Source organism: Pipra filicauda, unplaced genomic scaffold (genome assembly GCF_003945595.2).
Source record: "Pipra filicauda isolate LSUMZ 115617 unplaced genomic scaffold, ASM394559v2 scaffold213_size2393758_pilon, whole genome shotgun sequence".
In the NCBI taxonomy this organism is placed as follows: domain Eukaryota; kingdom Metazoa; phylum Chordata; class Aves; order Passeriformes; family Pipridae; genus Pipra; species Pipra filicauda.
In genome coordinates this window covers 2,202,871-2,220,259 of record NW_024104325.1, presented here as the reverse complement: position 1 = coordinate 2,220,259, position 17,389 = coordinate 2,202,871, and the positions used below count along the sequence as shown (strand labels likewise).

General features: G+C 39.9%; 1 protein-coding gene across 3 annotated transcripts in view; it reads right to left on the bottom strand.

Annotated features, from left to right (window-relative positions):
• The window catches only part of SORCS1 (sortilin related VPS10 domain containing receptor 1), a 268,559-nt gene that overhangs the window by 67,140 nt on the left and 184,030 nt on the right, over positions 1-17,389 (bottom strand). For all 3 annotated transcript variants that reach the window (XM_027735281.2, XM_039381133.1, XM_027735283.2), the window contains exons 6-7: positions 10,798-10,862; positions 1,227-1,345 (exon numbers count right to left, since the gene is read on the bottom strand). In XM_027735281.2, the coding sequence (XP_027591082.1) occupies positions 1,227-1,345; positions 10,798-10,862 (184 nt within the window). The remainder of the gene's footprint in view (positions 1-1,226; positions 1,346-10,797; positions 10,863-17,389) is intronic.

The window sequence follows — 17,389 nt, the reverse complement described above, 5'->3', positions numbered from 1 at the left end:
AGAACATGGTAAGAGCTGCCTCTTTACATGCTCCTCCTTACACCATGAAGGGCAAAAATTTGACAGCATCAGGAACACTATGCAGCAGTTTATGAAAGAGAAAGATGAACTCATCAAAATACAAGGGCTATCCAGAAAGGTAAACAATCTCCCCAGCACTGACTTCAGATAAAGCAAAGACTTGGGCTTCTCTACATGGTTTAATAACATGATGTCAGAACAGAGAAGACTAATAATCTTGAAAAGCACAAAACCAAGGCATCAGTGATGAAGTAATGAAACAATTCACATATGAAGAGAAATATTCCAGCTCCTGTGTCACTTGAGCCACAAACATTCTGAAATGTGAGAGCATGGCTAAACAGTGATGCGTGCCCGTTTCCCTTGCCACATAAACATTTCATTTTTACCTCAGACACATTAGGTACAAAAGCTATTCTGGAACACGTCTCAGATTTATTTGTGGATGATTTAGACTGGTGTTTAAGACTGAGTTCATTGACTGAAGGCAACTAGCAATCAATTCATCCAATGTAACATATCAGTCCTTTCTCTTCCTTTCACTCACAAGCATGCTAGGATGTAAATTGTCTGGAAACCCAGTTCAGTCCTAATGATTTCCAGTTCACCTCCATGTTCCCTGAAACCCTGTTGTTATTTTTGTCTTCTTCATCTGACGTTAAATGGACACTGGTAGCAGCCTAATGAAACCCACAGTGGTTCAAATCTATTCACCAGTTCTCACCTGGAACACAGTTTGGCTGAGTACATCTCATCTTCAGCCTTTTCACTATAATCACCACTGAGGCATAACAATAAAGCCTGATTACTCCTTTGGGGCTTTCTCTGACTCCCTCCCTCCTTTCCTATTCCCCTCTCATGCTCAAAAAGCTTTGGTCTACTCCCTTGTAATAGCAGATGACTGACACACTACTTCCAGCTGGGCAGTTAAAGCAGTAATTCCAGAGTGCTGATGAGATTGCAGGGTACAGAGCACTCCAGTGTATATGGTGGATACTCCAGGCAGGAACTCTATGGCCCTACAGCGACAAGATACTAGAGGTAAAAGGAAAACTATTATCTTTGTAACAAACTGCTACAATCCACTCAGTGCCTTTATGGATCCAACATGCACACATGTGCAAAGGAATACAAGAGAAAATAATATAATATAGAATAATATAATAAAACTAATAGAATAAATAAGAGAAGAGGGTGTTCTGCACCTGAACAAAGACATAATCACCCTGGACGATCAAGGAGTTAAGGTCGATATAGCCTGGAAAGGGTTTGCTGCGAGTGGCTTCACTGCAGTTCTGCATCTTGCAGGTGATGTATTGGGCATCTGAAAGGAAAAGAACAAAAACAATTCACTTGAGATCCTGAGCACAGATTCTTCCTTCTGTCATAAATCTATTTGCTGAGGCAGCATTTCTGCTTCCCAGACTCATGTGACATGAACTGACATCATCCATTCAACAGCACACAAAACTTCTTTCCCTTACATCTTTCACAAATCCACCCTTGATTATTTTCTTCCTTTAAGTTCCTTCCTTCTTTAACTGCCTCAGCCTCCCATTATTTCTTTCCTTTCTTCCCTAGATTAGACATCAGAGCTATACATTTTTACCAGGAGAGAGCCCAGCATAGATGATCTGATTACTTCAAGCCAGTGTTGTGGTTCCATGCTGGAAACAGACAACAACAATTTGAAGGTGGCACAATACTATGATTTGTGGATCAGATCTGACAGAAACCTAGTTAAGGGTGTATCATTCAGCACTGCTACCTTCCCATGCTGCATTTACTTGGATGCTACCCAGGCTCAAACTTAAAATAGGAACTGAGTGAGAGAACAAGAGCTGTAAAGGACTATTTACTAAGGCAAAAAACAGCCCAAGTCCTGGGACTCCCTAAGTAACTATGGGTCTAAAGAGCTGTGTCTTTGATTTGGGACAGACACCCATTGTGTTGCGCCTCAGTTTCCCTTTCCCAAGTGTACCTTTGTCATCCCCATTGTGTGGGATTTGCTGTAGAGCACAACAGCTTCTCCACAGTCATGTACCAAGTTTATTTAGAACACGGCCAAGGTCCAGAGCACACACAAGCACATGGACACCTTCAGAGGACTCATATCCCATACTGTCACCAGAGAACCCTTTTCATGATGCACCTTCGTATTTCCTACAGCACTTACATTCTCTGTAGAGTAATTCAGAGAAACTTGGAAAGTAACTCAGACTACTTCCTGTTCAGGGGGTTTTACCTAATTCTCCATTGACAGTGTAGGTAGATGTATTCTGGCAGACCTGGGCAATCATTCCACATTCTCTTGAAACTAGAGGCCTCAGCAGTTTCAAAGTAAATGGTCTAAATGCAGCCATCCATGCAAGCCATCTCATCCACTGTCACTATATGGGATGTCCTCATCTCCTATTCTGAAGCACTGCAAGGTGCTCATCTCATAATCTATCACCTGAAGAAAAACAATTTGAATTTCTTCATGATGGTAATTTATCCTAGAATACAGAACCAGACTCTCAGTATTTAATTTGGACTCTCTCAGATCCATTAGGAATTTGCACTTTGTTTAATGACAAACCTGATCTACAGGAGGAACGACTTTGGCATTTTAGCAGTAGTACTTACATGGTAGAAATGTTAGAAGTACTTCTAGTAGTTTTCCTTGGAGAGGCACAAACCCTTGTTTGATATAATACCAACTTCTGATCAGAGAAAAAGCATTTTACACTAAAATAGAAATGGCTGGAATTTTACCATCTCATATTTAATCTTGGTTTTAATTAAAATATATCATTTGACATTTCTTTCCTTGCTTCTAAGGGCTGTTGACTTCTGCTTGAAACAGACATGCAGGGTAACGAACCTTCAGGAAAGTCTGATGAGGGATGATTTTACACCAGCATTTACAGATTTCTTGGAATACATAAAGTGCTAAGTATTATTAGCATTTTAGTATTATAACATTTTATGCTTTTGCAGCTCACTGCAAAACATAAATGAATGCAGCCTGGGCAGCATGATAGAAATGTATTTCCCTTCAGAGGGATATGATTTTTTCCACATTAGCCACAAGAGGGCAGGGAACGACATAATTCCCAGCCAGCTCATTCAGGTGAGTTCAGTAAAGTTCCCCTTCAGAGTAGTTCAGCCCTCTGTCCCTCTGCATTCAGGAAGGAGGGGGACAAGCGGGTCACAGCCTCTCCCACCACCCAATAGTACTGTGTTGTGCAGCATGTCCCCTCCTTGTCATAAGACAGAGAATGGACATGCATTTCTTCCCCTGCAACACCATCAATTCCCACTCCTCCTCTTTAATCCAATCCCTTGTATCATGAAGGACAGCCCCTTGCCTCCTCCACCTCCCCCACCCCAAAATCATAGAGTCACACAGTGGTTTCAGTTGGAAGGGAGCTTTGGAAGGGCATGTAGTCCAACCCCTTGCAAAGAACAGGGACATCTTCAGCTAGATCAGGGACATCTTCTATTCAAGGTGCAGCCTGACAATGAATATTTGCAGGTATAGGGCATCTACTACCCCTCTGGGGAAACTGTGCCAATGTTTCACCACTCTCAATGTAAAAATCTTCTTCCTTGTATCTAGTCCAAATCTACCTTCTTTTAGTACAAACCCACTATCCCTTGCCCTATCAATATGAGACCTGTTAAAAAGTTTGCCCCCATCTTTCATATAGGCCTTCTTTAGGTATTGAAAGGTCACAATAAGTTCTCCCTGGAGCCTTCTCTTGGCTGAACAACCCCAGCTCATTTAGCCTGTCTTTACAGCCTGTCTTTCATCCCTCTGATCATATTTGTAGACTCCTCTGGACTCACTCCAACAGGTCCACATCTCTCCTGTGCTGAGGGCTCCAGAACTGAACACAGTACTCCAGGTAGGGTCTCTCATTCTGTCTCAAGAAAGTTCCTGAGCTTAAATAAATCATCATCAGTTAAAATGGCTGGTCCTACGGCCCCCTGAGCTGTTGACAAGACTGGTGGCTTTTCATACATGGAATCAAACCCCCCAGCAGAGATATATAGGATCAGACCTCTGTTTCCCATACTGTTCCCTTTTTTCCCCCCCCCACCACCACTGTTTTACTTCCACAGGCACACCAGCTGTCTGGGACACACTAAGAGGAGACTGCAGTGCTGTCTTACTTCCCATGCAAAGGGGTTACCAATGCTGAGAGCACAGGGAGAGAACAGGATGTACCTTGCTGGGACCAGCCAGCAAAGAAGATTAAGGAATCTCCTCCACAAGAGATTTTAAAGAGCAGGCCAAGTTGACATCCATTAGAGGTGACTGAAGTTCTTTCAATCCTGTTTTAATGGAGGAATGGAGACTATGCCTATTTTTGCTGTGATCGCAGGAGTCTGGGCAGCAGTGATTGTACCATTGATGAAGATTTACTAAGGCAATTCTGTGAACTTTTACAGTGCAATTCTCCCTGGCTTCAATTCTAAAATGCCAGTAATAACTACTAAAGGGCAGAGCATTGAAATTGCTTAAGCTAATCTCACAAACAGCCAAACCCTGAGATGTGCACCAGAAAAGCTCCCTCTGTTGTGGGAGACAGAAAGAAGGAAAAGCAAGCTTATTGCAGTGCCTGATTCCCTCTTTTTTTCCTAGGGGAAGATCTTCTGTGCTCACATTAACTCATGGCTTTTTTTCATTTGATTCTCATGGACATTTTATGTAATTTCGTTGGCAGAGGTTTGTAGTTTAGCATTAATTAATGTCAATTAATGTATTCAGTTGCTAAGCTCTGGAATTAATTTCATTAGTTTTCCTGCACAGATGTTTTCCCCACCATAGGTAATTAGGACATTATGCTTTTCATTTCCAGAACCCTCACCTCCAACAACAGCTGCTGTTTTTAATATACAACAAGAAAGTCACACTGTGCCTGGAGAGAAGAACATAGCAACTCCCAGCTCTTACACCCCCAGACACTTTGATTTTGACAGGTTTAGACACCCAGAGTAGGATTCCTCTTGGGGAATGGCAGCTATTTCTAAAGAGGATGCAAGAAAAGTCACAGAACACAAGAACAGAGGAGACTTCTTGACTTCTTGTAAGGGAAACCTCTGACAAAATTAATCTGTTTCAGTGGTCAAAGAGAATTGCAAATGCTAACACATAGTAGAAGTAAGAGCCAGAGAGATCCTGTGCCATGAAATATTTTAGCCTTTTCTATTTAGCTTGAGCTCCATGCTAATATGTTCTCAAGGGAAATGGATCCAACCTGTCCCAGAGACATTTCTTCTTTAGTTGCTCTAGAGGGAAGGTTATGGGTGGTTACTGGAGGTTGGTGAGCCTCTGCAAAAGTACACAGAAGAGTTTTAGATCCCTTCCTAAAGCAGAGTGGAAATTTCTTCAGGATATTTTGTTGCTCAGTACTATTTTGGATTACATATGAAACCCTAATATCCACTGCTTTCTAAGCAGCCTAAGCTTGCATGCATATCTTTCAAAAACCTTATTTGATTACAGGGAGAGTCAGAGAAAATATTCACCGTACTCTACAAATGTACAATTTTTTTTTCTTGTATTTAATTCATTGAGGAATGTATCCTTCTCTCTACAAATAAACCCACCAAGGACAAATCAGGAATTTTATGCAAAGAGTATCCATATAATCTATGATTTTTTTCTCTTCCAGATTTTCTATGGAGTATTCCAGGTCGTTTCTGAGCAACTTAGACATTAGGGATAGTTTTTGCTTTTGAAGGATGACTAGCATTCTGTAACTAATGAACATGGTAGTAACGTATGCCACTGAAAGACCCAGGCCTGTTACCCCTCTCCACCAGTGACTAATAACAGAAGTCTAGGCTGCCTTAGTAGTCCAGGTGCCTTAGTAGTCCCAGTGCATCTTCAACATTCACAACCTCCCATGGCAATGAATTCCAAAATTTAATTCAATGTTCTCTCATACTTTAATCTTTCTACTCCTTTTTTTGAGAAACACAAAAAATGACTGTTCTTTATCCATTTCCATCTGGTCTGAATGTTGATTTGTGAAACATTCATGGTATGGGAATATGCTCACGACTCTCCAGGACTCGGCAACTGCAAAGCAATTAACCAGTAATGAAGATCAATGAAACGAAACCATCCCATTTACTAACTACTCACAAATCTGGTTTTATCCTGCTGCTACTCTTTCTTCACTGCATGTCAGTGTCGGAAATCTTTCTTTACATAGGGAAGCAAATACTCTACCATTTCTGGCATAAAGTTATAATTAGAGAAACTAACAGATGTCATTCTCCAGGACAAATACTAATCATGATCAGGAAAAAACACTAATTACAATAAGAAAAAAAAAATCATTGCACAGGTTTAGGATACTGTGGGAATTAATTCATCATTTTAGTTATGTTAGTAAAACACTATCGGGCTAAGTTGCCTACTCATTTTTTCCACTACACTGATTATTTTATTCTTCCTAGCAATCTTCTGTGAAAATAGAAATTAAAGTCCTAGTGCAACTTTGTGATTCCGACATTATTGGTCAGATGCTCAGTCCCTGCTGACCAGCAAGCAGAACACATATGCTGACCCCAGGTGAAACTTTGGTCTTACCTGCATCACCTAAATTACCTTGCATTAAGAAAAGTTGCTGTGTTAATCAGGACAGCAGAAGAAAAGCAAAGGAAACAGAACTACTTTTTAAGTATCAGGAGTTCTCTAAATTTTTGCCAGCACATTAGAAAACCCCTCAGCTTCTTTCATCCACGCTTTAAAAAAAACCCACATAAATTAATAACTTTAGTCCAAATCAATTGGTGTCATCTAAATAAGCAAATACATGTCTCATAAATGTAACAGTTGGTTTTCCTGTTTTACATCTATAGGAACTGTCACTTAGACATCCTCTGAGTCAGTTTTGCCATTCTGTAGAGGGCCAGTGGGTACCCAGTTAGTACTGGGTAGTACTAACCACCCAGTTAGTTCCAAATGCTTTGTAGGAATCTATCTTTCTAATTCTCACCAACTGGATTCCTCAGTAGGCACCCACATGAATAAAAATTACTTCCCATGTTAATTAGCTTGAATCAGGCCTTACTGGGATAATCCTCCCTAGCTCAAATCAGATAAGCCCATTAATTTTGGATCTTTCAGGACTTGTGTATTCTTTATAAACCTAAACCCCACATGTCATTAAGTTTCCACCTTCTGAAAGCACTTCAAGTTGCATTCGAGCAAACCTAAATTTAACTTCCACCATCGCTCTGCCTGCTGACTGTGATGGTGAACAAAACAAAGAGAAGCTTATCATAGGGTTAAGAACTGCAGGGGATTAATTATCTTCCTGGGGTGTTGACCTGAGGTTAGACAAAAAAATTCACAATTCCTGCTGACTTTGCAAGCTCGCCTTTGATCCTGTTCCAAAATCAAAGTGGAACACCAGGGATATCCAAGTGTACAAATGGAAATGTGAGATAACGTTCATATGAACTTCTTCCAACCAAAAAAAAAGTTTTCCTATATACTCTCGGTCCCAGATTGAATTGGATTGGGCCTGAAGCCTTTAAAAAATAAAAAAAAAATCACATTTCTCTAGATGAAAATTTGCACAGTGCTCTCCAAAATTTACACAAAGAGGATTAAAAACATAAATGACTGTGATTAGCCCTGCAAATCTGTCTCCATCAATACAACTATATTGAACAGACTGTACTCATTTTGTTCATCTTTACCTGCACCCTAGTGTGATAAGACGCAGTGTGTTCAGGAGTCCAGATTTTTCTGGATCCCGAGGGAAAAAAATGTAGGGAGAACATGCACTCAGGAACAACATTGCTAGCCAGATCCTCAGCAGGTGTAAATCAACATGCCACTGAAGTTATACTGATTTATGCCTGATAAGAGACTCTTGTTTTGGTCCTTGCAAACCTTTTACATTATGTAAATAAACACAATAAATAAAATGCACAGACAGACGATAATCAGAGAGCAGAGACAGAGAGCTATTCTAGCAAGGAAAGCCCAATGCTAAGGCTGTTGCTGATGTTCTCAAATGACTTGGTCAGGGAGAAGGGTTAACCCTGTATCCTGCTGACATTTCTACTTCTTCTCACCTAAAGCTGCAGTTGTACTATTCAGCTTCTGCTGGAAAATATATCAGCACAAGAATGAGGAGGTTTTTTCTTATTTATACTGAGTTCAGCAGCTTCTTGCTTAGCCCTTCTATTTCCACTTCGTATAATCTTTTATTTCATTGCACACTGTGCGGCTGTTTCCACACTACTCCCTTTTCTTTCCTTCTTTCTCCCTGTCTTGTTTTGGCAAATCTACCTTCTCATATTTAATCCCTTTATTGAAATTTTACACTTGGTTAACTCTCAAAAGAGATATTCCAAACAAAGTATAAATAAGTAAATGCAAAAATATTTTTAAAAACACCAAAAAAACACCAAACATAAAAACCTCAAGAAAATTATTTGTAAATTACCTTCAGTTTGGAAAAAAGGTACCTTTCTCACTTCAGCACAGTTCCCTCTATCACCCCACTGGTAGCAACACACCTGCTCCACTCCAGAGGTCAAGGTTTCTATATCCATTGGAGGTTTATGGTTACTTTGTGCAGGAAAAGGAGACTGATTTAGTACTTAAAAGAAAGCTCTAGTAGCCAAGAGACCCGTATATACCGAGTTGGTCATGGTAACTAGAATAAAGAACCATGTGCAGTCAGTCTTTAAATCCTGTGACCTGCAGTGCTTCCAAACATCTGGCAAAAAATGCTGTGATATGTTCCAAGGTTACTGCTTTCAGCTACACACCATAGTCCTCTGCTGGAAACCAACACTCCCTGGAACAAAAGGCCAAACAGAGCATGCACTTACTGAAAATCCAACACATTTTCTTATACTGCCAAGGAGGTGATTTGAGGACCTTTTGACTCATTAGCAGAAGTTTCATGCAAAGGACTGGTTTGCAAGAGCAGTCACCACTGGCTGAAAGTTTGACACCACTGAAACATTTAATTAGTAGTTCTGTCACTGACTAAACTGAAATACTTAAGTTGTGCTGCCTCACAACCAAACCAATATAAGTGTGCAGAATCTGTTATTAGAGCTCAGTTCTTGAGCAATAATTTGTTATTCTACAATTCTTTTTACTAATATGCCTGATTACTCAGTGAAGCCAGTTTCTTGTATTTGTTTTTTGGTTTTCACCTTAAGCGCTGTAATAAAGCTTACTAATTTGTTAAGAACTCAAGAAGCATTTTGTAGAAATGTGTGATAGCTGTGCAATATGTTCTTATTTCAGCCTAAGAACTCAAAAAGATCATCCAAAGCATTTGGTGCGTGGCACTGTCTCTGCCCACTGTGAGCTGAACATCCCTCAAAAACATCGCCAAAATATATCTCCTTAAACATCGCTTGTAATCCTTCATCTCAGTGACCACAAATTCTCAATGACTTATAAGAGCACTGTTTGGTGCTGAAATAGACACTGTTAAGAATATTTCATTCTCATTTAGCATGTCCCAAGAAACAGGGAGCCTCATGTCACCAGCCCTGGTGCCATATCTGGTAAGTGAAATTGAGAGGAGAAATAATAATCATAGATCATAAATGATAAGAAATAGAGATAATACATTCTTTCACTTTTGCTATTTTGCATATCTTGACAGGGAAACCTTTAAAACTTTATAGTTTCTATCACAACTGTTTCTTCTCAAAATTCATCTTCCAAAAAATTCTCTTTCAAGATAAATTTCCGCAAGTTAAAAACCAGATTACCGCACAATAAACTTTTCAGATAGTTTTCAAGTTTACAGAGACAAAATACACATTTTAAGTAACACCATTGCAGTTGAGGGTAAAATTCAAGGGAGAAATTCATCCATTTAAAAAGTAATTAATTGAATGCATCATTAATACTTTTGTATTGAAAATGGTAAAAATCTTCTTGTTATGTTGCAGCAAAGCTGCTGTTTACTGAGGAAACAATATGGAATTACAGTGATGATCAATGGCAGCCAGGCTTTCAAGTGTCATGCCTGCCTGAGAAAATCCAATGGAGTGGGAAAGAAATCCACGGAGAAAGATCTGCAAAGTGGAGCTCAAAGATAGACCTTGAGGAAGCATGGTTGGGAGGAGAAAAGGTCAGCGGGTGGCTTAGGGTGCCTGAGAGAATTTATGGTCAATTAGGAGAATATTTTGGAGTTGCAGCTAAAGGAGGCTCCTGGAATGGGAAAAAAAAACATCAAGAGGCAAAGAAGGGAGGAAAAGAAGCTGGTGAATGTGAAGGACAATGACAGGACAAGCAGGAACAGTGAAAAATACACTTAGGCTGGTCATTAAAAGGTTTCTAATGAGAGAGAAACAAGGTATTTTCAAACGCAGTACCTAAGGCACAGTATCCCTGTAAAGCTGTGAACAAGGTGAAGCTATGTACTGTGTGAAAAAACTAGCAGCTAGACTTTGTGACTCAGGAACTTCTCTGCAATGTCATGTTCCCATCAACAAAAATCACGTAAGAAGAAATGAAAGTGCTCTGTGGAGTAGCTCCAATTACTGCTTATCACCTATTCTTCCTTACCATGTTCTCGGCTCCTTTCACAGCCTGTTAAACCCAACTTTTTGCCTTTCTGGAAATGCCTGTCTTCTGACAGACCTGACTTGAAACAGCCAAACCACTCATATTAAATGAGTGAACAACTAAAAAGAAGTCAGACTTCTACTGTCATATTGTGTGGTTACAAGAATATGAGGACAGTCCAGTATACCACAATATTTAAAAGCTGATCTACTTACGACCATCCGCTGTCTTTGCCTCCAGGTGCACAAGATCAGGCTCTCTACCATTCCCCATCATAGACCTGTAAAAGACAGATTGAGATAAAGGTATTAAAAACAACATATACCATGAATGTCTGAGAAATTAGTTTCACAGGAGATCCTCTTTAAGTGGACATAAACTCATACTCACAAATAAGAACTGATAGTTTTGAAAGCATTTTGGAGTTTTCCCTAAAATAAAGAAATTCTACCATTTTATCTAATCAATGCCATTGTACTTATGAGTTCTTTATCTGACCCCTTCACTTCTTTCCACATGGACACTTACCTGTTTCTGTTCCCGTTGACACCTGCCATTTTGATGTGTCTTCTGGTTTGGTCAGAAGGATGCACTTCAGTTCAGGGTGGGATACAGAAGACTTTAATAGATGAGATAATAGCATTTGCCATCATACTAATTATAGCTGTTCCTTTATATTGGACATTTTATGCACATTTGCTTAATTGACACTCTTAATGATCAATGTTCCCTCATTAATTAAGAAGTTTTAAAAACTCATTTTATCCTGGGACATTTTATCACTTCTGATCTAATAAAAATGTGTTTCATTAATAAAAGAAATGTCACATTGACTCAGAAAATGACTGTTTGTTCACTCTGAATTAACAAGTAACAAATAGAGATAGTGAGTATGACAAATAGGGGTTTATGGAACCAAGCTCTGCTTCCATTGTTAAGGTTTCCCTGGTCCGGCCTCATCAACTCCTTGGAAGAATCCAAATGGCCAGTGGTTTGACAGACAGACTGAACTATGGAAATGCTTACTGCAAGAATGTACCAATCCCATTGTACAGCAGCCTCAGCAGCATCTCTGATAGTCAGCCTTGTTTCTGGTCTTAGTCCTATCACTCAAGTCATAATCCCAGATTAAAGCTAAGGGTTAAACAACAGTTTCTTGTTAGCTGCCTGACCTCCAAGTTAATACAACCATGAGGGAAGACATGCATTCATTTCCGGTGATAGACAAATTAGATGTTCTGTTCAGAGCCTCATTATTTTTTAAGAAATCAGAAGTGAGATTCAAACAGTGATTTAGACCTTAATTCAGTTCCCACTGACTGCAATCAGAGGCACCTCCAGAGCTTAATCATCATGTGCATTAACTAATAACTATTATAAAAATGTTAACAATAACAAGGTTATCTGTGTCCTGATTAATCCTTAGCTTTGCTTGACAAAATCTGTAGCAATTCACCAGTTAGAAAAGGTTTGGATTTTTTTGTTCTCCTTTTCTGGGAACTGAATTTTCAGAAAATACTCTGAGCCAGCATTGCTTTCACCTCTTCTCCATTTTTAATAAAGTTTATGGTAAGGTCTTATTCTCCTAAACATTCAACTCCCATTTAAAATCTCTGCTTCCTGACAATTGACACCAAGTGGGTGGTAAAGAAACACCTTCCTAGGGCATTTTTCTTATACCTGCCATCATCAGCAAGTTTAGAGCCAAAATGCCGGGCCTGCTAGTTACAATTCAGTTCAACGTAGATAGATACCAGTGACAAATAGGGCTAAAAAAAGGTAGAAGGACTAAGCTTACAATATGGCATATCTCCTCTTCAGACTTGTTTATTTAAGTGGGCTTTAAATACTGGGACTATTAAAATAGCCCATCTGGAACTGGGCTGAAGAACAGAAAACACAGTCCAGCTTTGTCAGTGCATTCCTCCTCCTGACCTCACACACCCCCATGGGGATGTGAACTCTGCAAAGAAACAAGGAATATATTCCATGAATTTGAGCACTTTGTCTCTTCAGAGACACACAACAATGGTAATTATCCAGCAAAGAACTTGTTGCCCTAGTTAAAGCATACAAGTCTACAGTTACATGTTTTGTGAGTTTCCTCCTCACAGTGCTATTCTGACCCCAAGAAAAACCTCTGTTGCATCTTCTCAAGCAAAGACAGCCAATTCAGAATGATATATCTCACTGATGGATGGGGTGTGATTGTCACTGTTACTTTCACTGCTGATATGAGCCATAATTTATATTAAAATCTTAGATGATTTAAGAGAACCATATAAAAATCAGGACTCATAAAACCCTGAAAGTTATAAGGCTACAGCTGTAGCTGTAGTCACCTGCATATTACTTTGTCTCACACTACAACAGCCAGTATTGGGACTGTAGAAGCTCCGGTTCAAGGCAGAATTAGGCCATCAGTTGTCCTAAGGATGTACAGAACAAGGATGGCTGAAACATGATGGCTGGTGATAAACATTATTCATCTACTCAAGGGTTTCCTTTCCTTTGATATCTCCTAACACCTGCAACTTAGAAATGTGATGACAACGATGAAAACTTTTCTTCCATTTTAGGCAACAGTCCCAAAGCAGGTAACCCTAAAGATCTGAAATATGTTTATTACCTACCTTTAAAAACACAAATTACAGATAAACTATGTAACTAAAGGGGTAATTACAAGGGGATTGTAATTAAAGGTCCCAGGCAGCCTTCTCTTTGCCATTCCCTATTCTGAGCAAACTTTTGTTCACTATGTTGGCAGTTCTTTCTTCTCATCCATTTCTCAAATCCATTCTTCCCTTTCCGCATTCATTCTCAAAGACCAAACCCTCACATATCCACAAACTTTTCTTCTTGCCGCAGTCTATGTTTTCACTTTGTGGTAAAATGCCAGCATGCCCTTTGTCTGTCCCTTTAATCTCAGGCTTTCCGTAATACTCCCTGAAACTTCAGGGGATATCCTTGCAATACTTTCTGTTGAATGGTGCCTATTGTATTTTTGTGATTAACTTTTACTGTTTTGTTGCTATAATTGTCTGGACATTTTGAAAAATGAAAAAGATAGAAAAAAAAGAAAAAAATCTTTGGGGAAAATGAGGATTTAGAAAAGCTGAGAGGAGTGGAAGGCAATGACCTCACTGCCTTTACACTGGAGATGCTTACATTTTGAAAAATGTAGGACCCCTACAGTCCTATTACAAAGTTGCTTACTAAAATTTTAATCATCATCAAGCCTGCTAAGTAGTCATCTACACTTGAGAGCCTCACAAATCGATATCACTGGCTGCAGTGCAGTAATTGCTCTGAATGCAGATTCTATATCCACCGTGAGAAGCAGCAAAGGGAAAAGACCCCAAATCATCCTCTGGTTAAGAACTAGACTGAGCTAAACAAAAGCAGCCTGGCACTGCCCATTGCACAGTAAATGCTAGTTGGCATATTTCTGTAGTGACCAACCCCTTGCCATCTTCTCTGTCTGAAACATTTCTAAAACCTTGGCTTCCTTGGCCTGTCAGCTCTTCTGAGCCAAGAAAATTCAATAGAGACCCTGTTATCCTGGAGTTTCCACCTCTTCTATCTTTTTTCACTTCTAGGGACAAAAGCAATTGTTTATGGATGCTGGGAACTGATGAGGCTTGCAAGGCAGTCAGACCACTTAGAACTGCAAAAAGGCATCATTGTGAAGAAAGCAAAAGCTTCCATTTGGTGCACCTAATTTCTTCATTTTTTCATAAACAAAGAACTTGAAACACCACACAATAAGGACTGCATCTCAAGGGTTTGTGCATTCTGGAAAGTAGCTTTGGGTGCTTTTGGTTTTGGATAATTGACTTCAGACACAGTCAAAACATATCTGGGACTATATGCACAAGAAACTTTATGGCAGTCCTTCCATATGTATTCCTTGTATCATACATGCTCACAGCAGCCAAGATTAAAGATCTTTTAAGTCAGGCAATAAAAGACATTGTTATTTTACATAATCTTTAATGCAAATGGCCCAGAATGAAAGGCTGGAAGAATAGAAATGCTACTATGTCCTTTTCACAGACAGAACCAGTGTGAATGTCCTTCATTCTTTACATGAGGACAGAGACATTATGCAGCTTTCCCATGTCTCAGAAGAAATGAACAAGTGCAGAATTAGGACTCCTAAAATTACACCTCACCTTCTTTGGGGGATAAACAGGTATGACTCGTTCATGCAGCAAAGGACAGCTGATAAATGACAGATAACAGCATGCCTCTTCTAATGTGGATGGAATGAGATCCATACAGTTCTGGTCATTTTGAACTTATCAAAACTGACTCAGAGTAGCTCAGAAGTGGCTACAATGCAATACCAAACAGAAAACTGACACATTGCTTGGAAAATCCAGCCTGACTAGTCATTATTTAAAATGCTCATTTGCCTCTGTTGCATTCTGCAGATGACTTTGTTCTTAACATGTTACTTATTTTGAGATGTCTCCTGACCTTCAGCATTCCTTTTTCCCAGTCCCAATTTAAGTACATCCCCATTTCCACATATACTGCATGACACAGAAAGACTAACTAGCTGCAACAAGACAGGTAGAAGAGAATGTACTCTTAGAGATCCTTATGCCAAAGTTGTCCTACGAACATAAATATTCTAACAAGCTTTATCCTGTCGCAATAGAGCTATAAAGTTGCTCTGTTCAGCATATGATAATGGCTTTGTAATTCAATCATTGGTAGAATTTGCCTTTGGGGATTTATCTTCCTTTAGCCTCAGCGTCCATGCGAATCCCTTATCGTAAATCTTGCCAATGCAAAACCAGCTCCCCCACCGCCTCTGGGACATATCCCACCACTTCATGTTAAAAAACAGACAGCTTATTTCAACTTAGTGAATGGTAGGTTTTTGTTTTTAAGGACAGAATGAAAACAACAGTGGATGAGGCTCATGGAGTCCTCGGTAGCATCAACTTTTTGGTCCCACTGATGCTTCTGTAACACTTTAAATCCTAATTGCCATTCATAAAAATAGTAACATGTAGCACTGAACAGGGAGCTTTTTGTCCAAAGATACAAAAGCACTTGACAATCGACCTTTAAGTAACCTTCCCTGCATGCTACTGATTTGTTCAAGACCTATGGAAAAGTACGAGACAAGGAGACCAAGTTAGAAACAGGGGCTGAGGAAAATTTTTGTTCTCAGCTTTATGGATAAACTTCACTGATTAGTCAAGAGCACAGGGACCTCATTGATTTGACCAAGATCACACAGTTGCTGTGTGGCAGAGACAAAAATAGAGCTTGAGAGTCCTCCAGGTTCTTTTTCTTTTACTACTATATTGACTCCATGAGGACTTCGCAGATACTCTCTGTTCCTTTTTTGCTTGCAGAGATCAGTGAATCTGTCCCAGGAAGCTTAGTGTGGGAGGCAATTCTTGTGGTTTCTTTAGTTCAGTCCCTATTATGAGAAATTTCGCAGATTTTACTATTCCTACTTTAAGGACTTCTTTCTAGCTTTAACTTAACCACATTCTCCAGACATGTTTTAAAAACAAAGGGCCAGATTCCAGATAGGCATAAATCAGCACTTCATTTCTTTATATTTGGCTAATAAATGTGCCCTGATATTAATTTAATTATATTTTCGCTGCTACATCTCTGCTCTATTCTTTCCCACATTGTCCAATCAGATGCAATCAGACACCATTTTGCGCAATTCAGCTGGTAGCCACTGGGCCAAATCCATCCTTTGGTATGCTTTACTCAGTTTGTCACCTTTTCTCTAGAACTGACAGAAAATAGTAGTTAAGTGACTAAAGCCCAATTTCTCCTAGTTGTGCACTGACAGAAAAACAGGTGGTTGTTGCTGCTAACACTAGAAGAGATGAGCAGGTAAACAGGGGGAGTGGTGTCATTTCCAGGCCATGGGGAGTCCCTTCTACTCTCACCATCCCTTTTTACAGCCCTAGAGCACAATTATCCACAGGCTTCCACACCATGCTGTGTATACACCCCACAGCTTTGAGGACAGTAGCAAACCAAGCCCTCTCCTCTGCTGCAGTAACACCACAGCTTTCTGTGGGAAGCTCCAGAGAGGCAACTTGGCTAAATCTCTGAAACAGATGGATGTGAATTCTCAGGGAGGTAGCTATCTATTGTTCATAACATTGGGTGGGAGGAATGTCTTAAAATAACAATCTAAATTAAGTGGATAAAATTCAGTTACTAGGATTAGATCCTGAATTTACGACAGCCCTCCTGTCCTATATCTCTTTTTCATATCTTGCAGGAACCTTAAGACTACAATTTGGCTTGAAGGGAAAGAATGAAGAAGGTACCCCCTAGTTATACCCTCTGAACTCAGCTCCCTGATATCATAAACCAAACCTACGTGACTTACGGCTTCTCTGCTGGTACAGCCTAATAGGATCACAATTTCCCACTGTGTTAAGACACATCTTGTAGTGCTGTGGCCCTGAGTCAGGAAGCTCTGGAGGAAGCCAGCAAGTCATTTAGAGCAAGAGTGCAAAGTCAACTCTGGTAACACAGTGTGCTACTCATTAAACATACAACACAACACAGCAGTGAAACCTTCCTGATACAGATCTAGATGAATCCACAGGTAGCTTAACTGTGAAACTGCTTCACCTTCTCAAGGTCTGTCCCTTATAGGTGCACACAGAGAAATCAGCTGCTTACCCCAATGCCCGTTGGAGACTGACAGGTTCCAGGTCCTGCAGAGCACTGCAGGCTGCTGAGTAGCACCCAAATCAAGATTTTGAACCTCGTATACAGATGCTTGCCTACTCCTGCAGAACTTTA